The 3,750-nt window shown below is 38.2% G+C and overlaps 1 protein-coding gene across 1 annotated transcript in view; it reads left to right on the top strand.

The window, feature by feature from the left end:
- LOC108792146 (intelectin-1a-like) overlaps nt 1-3,186 on the top strand; it is a 6,450-nt gene extending 3,264 nt beyond the window's left edge. The window contains exons 3-6 of the mRNA XM_018562849.1: nt 85-332; nt 714-872; nt 1,611-1,802; nt 2,975-3,186. Of these exons, the coding sequence (XP_018418351.1) occupies nt 85-332; nt 714-872; nt 1,611-1,802; nt 2,975-3,127 (752 nt within the window). The 3' untranslated portion in view covers nt 3,128-3,186. The remainder of the gene's footprint in view (nt 1-84; nt 333-713; nt 873-1,610; nt 1,803-2,974) is intronic.
- Nucleotides 3,187-3,750: the final 564 nt, after the last annotated feature.

Here is a 3,750-nt window from a genome sequence, read left to right as displayed (position 1 = left end):
TACTATAGTTTCACTGACTGCATACTGTGTGTTAATTCTAATTAAAGTACAAGTTTTGAACAGTTTAAATCACTGCTACTCTAGATGGAATTTACACTCTGACCACTGAAGATGGAGCGATCTACCAAACCTTCTGTGATATGACAACCAATGGTGGAGGTTGGACACTGGTGGCAAGTGTACATGAGAACAACATGAATGGAAAATGCACACCAGGAGATCGTTGGTCCAGCCAGCAGGGAAACAACCCTAATAATCCAGCAGGAGATGGGAACTGGGCGAATTATGCCACATTTGGGCTACCAGATGGTGCAACTAGTGATGATTACAAGGTATTACTATTTTATACAAAACATAGAATACCACATAAGGTAATTGAAGGACATGCATGGTAAATTCTTGCTACTGTGTTGCTAGTGGGACTATGCATACTGTTACTGTGTTTGCACCAGCTTCTAAAGCCTCTTCATCCAGGAATAATTGGAAATGCACTATTTCATGTGAAGACTGCCAGCCATAAATTATAAATTATTACACAAGAGTCACATCTCAAGTAGACTTTGGTCTGTCACTTACAGATGGCTCTGAAAAAACTTTTGGGGACATTGTTACAATGCTTCTATTTAATTAATACTTTTAAAAAGTCTAAAATATTTAATATTTAATAAATCTAAAATATAAATTAATCTATTTTTAAATGATTTGTGTTTTAGAATCCAGGGTATTATGATATCACTGCCGAAGATCTGAGCCTGTGGCATGTTCCCAATAACACACCCTTGCCTCTCTGGAGGAATTCATCTCTTTTGAGATATCGTACGGACAACAGTTTCTTTAAACAGGAGGGTGGCAACCTCTTCCAGCTATACAAGGTAAGTACTCTGTGGAATAGAAGAGGCTATAGTACTTCAAGTAGCTATTAGCACAAAGGGTTTGTCTTTGTTTGTCCAACTTGTTTGATAAATAAGAACCTTACACGTTTCCATTAAATAAAAACTCAAACTAATGGGTTTATAAAATAAAGCAGGGCAAGGTGCAAGACTCCAACCCATTATCTACCCTTGGTGCCAGTCAGAAGCCATTTTGTCTTAATTTGGATCACTAAAGTGAATTTGGTTACTAAGAGGTTTACTCTGTTTTGCTACTTGAATCTTTGTGCAAATGTCAGGAATGTACAGCAACCAAACAGATTTTCATATACCATAGTCAGATTAGTAAAATAAGAATTCTAGTTTATTGTTGTGGTTTATGAAGCGTCTGCTGCATAGTCACTTCACCTTAATAAATTAGGCTAATATGTTTGATATCTTTTTATTGTGTACTATGTTTGTGGTTATATATATCTTCTACTTTTTTTTCTTTTTTGTGGTCGGGGTGTTATACCTATGCAAGAGATAGTCAAAGCCCCCCCCAAAAATACTGTAAATCACACAGATGATAAAAATAGGAGTTCATCAACAGGACATTTAGACCAAACCTTTGGTTAACTGTACTGTCAGCTTGATTTATGTACTTCGGACAGTATGATGTTATTGCTACAAGATTCTTGAGTTTTTTATGTAGTATTTACCTATCAATGATAGCAACTGATGTTTTTACCATCTTCATAGAAATACCCTGTGGTTTACAATATTGGAACCTGTTTGGCACACAATGGACCTGCTGTTCCTGTTGTGTATCACCATTCTTTCTGTACAGATGAGTTCACTGCCGGCTATGTCCAGTTCCGAGCTATTAACACGGAAAGAGCTCCCCTGGCTCTTTGTGCTGGTGTAAAAGTGACAGGCTGCAATGTAGAGCATGTAAGCATTATACTGCATTAGTACTGATACAATGTGCTTTGTAGAATCATATATATGCTACATAAAGTGGTAGGAGCAATTGTTGTACATCATACCCTAATAGGAGCCAATAAACGTAAAAGTACTGTATATATACTTCACTTGTGACTGCTAGTAATGAAACAGTTCTGCATGGGGGAAGGGATCAGATAGCTTGCTAATCATTTACACTATCTTTCAAAGAAGAATAATCCTTTTGAGATTTGTAAGACTGCATATTTTATACATACATACATATTTTCAACAAGTTGCAAGAACTTTGTCTTGGCCCCCACAGCACAGCCAACAATTCCAAAATGTACCCCTAATGGCCTGTAGAAAAACACAGGTAATATAGCTTACAAACTCTGAAAGGTCCAATACAGTTAAAATATGCAATTCTGAGCATATTCAGTCATTCAATGTCTGCACAGACTTTAATAAGGATCAGATTAGCAACAGATAATGCCTACAGTCAACAAAGTACTGCAAGAGCCGTTTGTCGTGAGAGGAGATGCTGAAGGATGTGATGCAGCATCACTCCCTCTCCTATGTACCGTGTTTCCCCGAAAATAAGACACTGTCTTATATTTTTTTCCCCCCAAAAAAACACACTAGGTCTTATTTTCGGGGGATGTCTTATTTGAAATACTATCACACACTGTGTCACAATACCTGCAGGCTGCAGCTGTCCTGGAGCTCTCCTCTCTGATTAAATGTAGTTTTCTGCAGGGTGGCAGCTCTCTAAGCAAAGGCAGACGGGTGTCTGCTGATTTCGTGACACGGGCAGCATGCGGGAGCTGCGGTGCAGCGGTTAGTCCCCGCCATGTACTCTGGTTGCTCTCTGGGCTGCCCCCACCCCCAAACTAGGTCTTATTTTCGGGTTAGGTCTTATATTACAGGAATGTTTAAATAGTGCTAGGTCTTACTTTCGGGGTAGGTCTTACTTTCGAGGAAACACGGTAGTAGTTTTGTGGCACCTTATGATAGTTTCATCTCTGATCTGTTTTATAATGGCAACTTCTATTATTTAATTGTAGCAAACAATATTTTAATAATATATAATATTTTCCTAATGCTTGCTTTACATTGTACTAAGAAGTTTTAGTGCTAATTAGTTATTAATATTGCATACTTCTTTCACATTTTACTAGCACTGCATTGGAGGAGGTGGATACATGCCAGAGGCATCACCTCGTCAGTGTGGAGACTTTGCAGCCTTTGACTGGGACGGCTATGGAACACACAATGGATGGAGTACCTCCAAGGAGATCACTGAGGCGGCTGTCTTTCTCTTCTATCGTTAATCTGTAAACATTTGTCCATAGTCTTCCCTCAAGTTTTTGTTTACTTCAATGAAGTAAATTTTTTGGAGGGTCAAACCTGTTTTACTCATTATTCATATAGACATTAAAGCTATATTTGAACTGCAAGGTCTTATACAACCACATGAATTAAAATGATCCAGTTCAAGGAGATTTTTCAAAATAAACTTCGCATTAAATTTTACAGGAAATAAGAGTAAATATTGTCTATAAATCTATGCTTATAGTCAGGTCAAGATTTATACCTCCTGCTCTACTAGGTCAACTGTTTTATGCTACCCTTCACCCCCTGCTATAGTCTATTAGCTAACCTTAGTATCACACTGACAAGATTAAACAATATAGTTTCAGAAGGCAAGAGTTTACCTACTCTGAATCAGTATACCCGGAACAGGTGACCAGGAGATCTTTTAAGACCAACTGATCCATGTTCAGCTGCTGATCACATGGAACCTTTCTCCATTTCGACTTTCTAATTCTCATTTGAATTCTTGCCCCAACTCCCGATATCTTCACCCTTACATCTTGTTCTAGGTACACTGAACCAGTACACAGTACACTATTCCACAGGCTAAAATGTAACAACTGTACAGACTGGGAGGCAT

Source organism: Nanorana parkeri, unplaced genomic scaffold (genome assembly GCF_000935625.1).
Source record: "Nanorana parkeri isolate BGI_ZX_2015 unplaced genomic scaffold, ASM93562v1 scaffold606, whole genome shotgun sequence".
Classification (NCBI taxonomy): domain Eukaryota; kingdom Metazoa; phylum Chordata; class Amphibia; order Anura; family Dicroglossidae; genus Nanorana; species Nanorana parkeri.
This window is presented reverse-complemented; position numbering and strand designations above follow the sequence as displayed.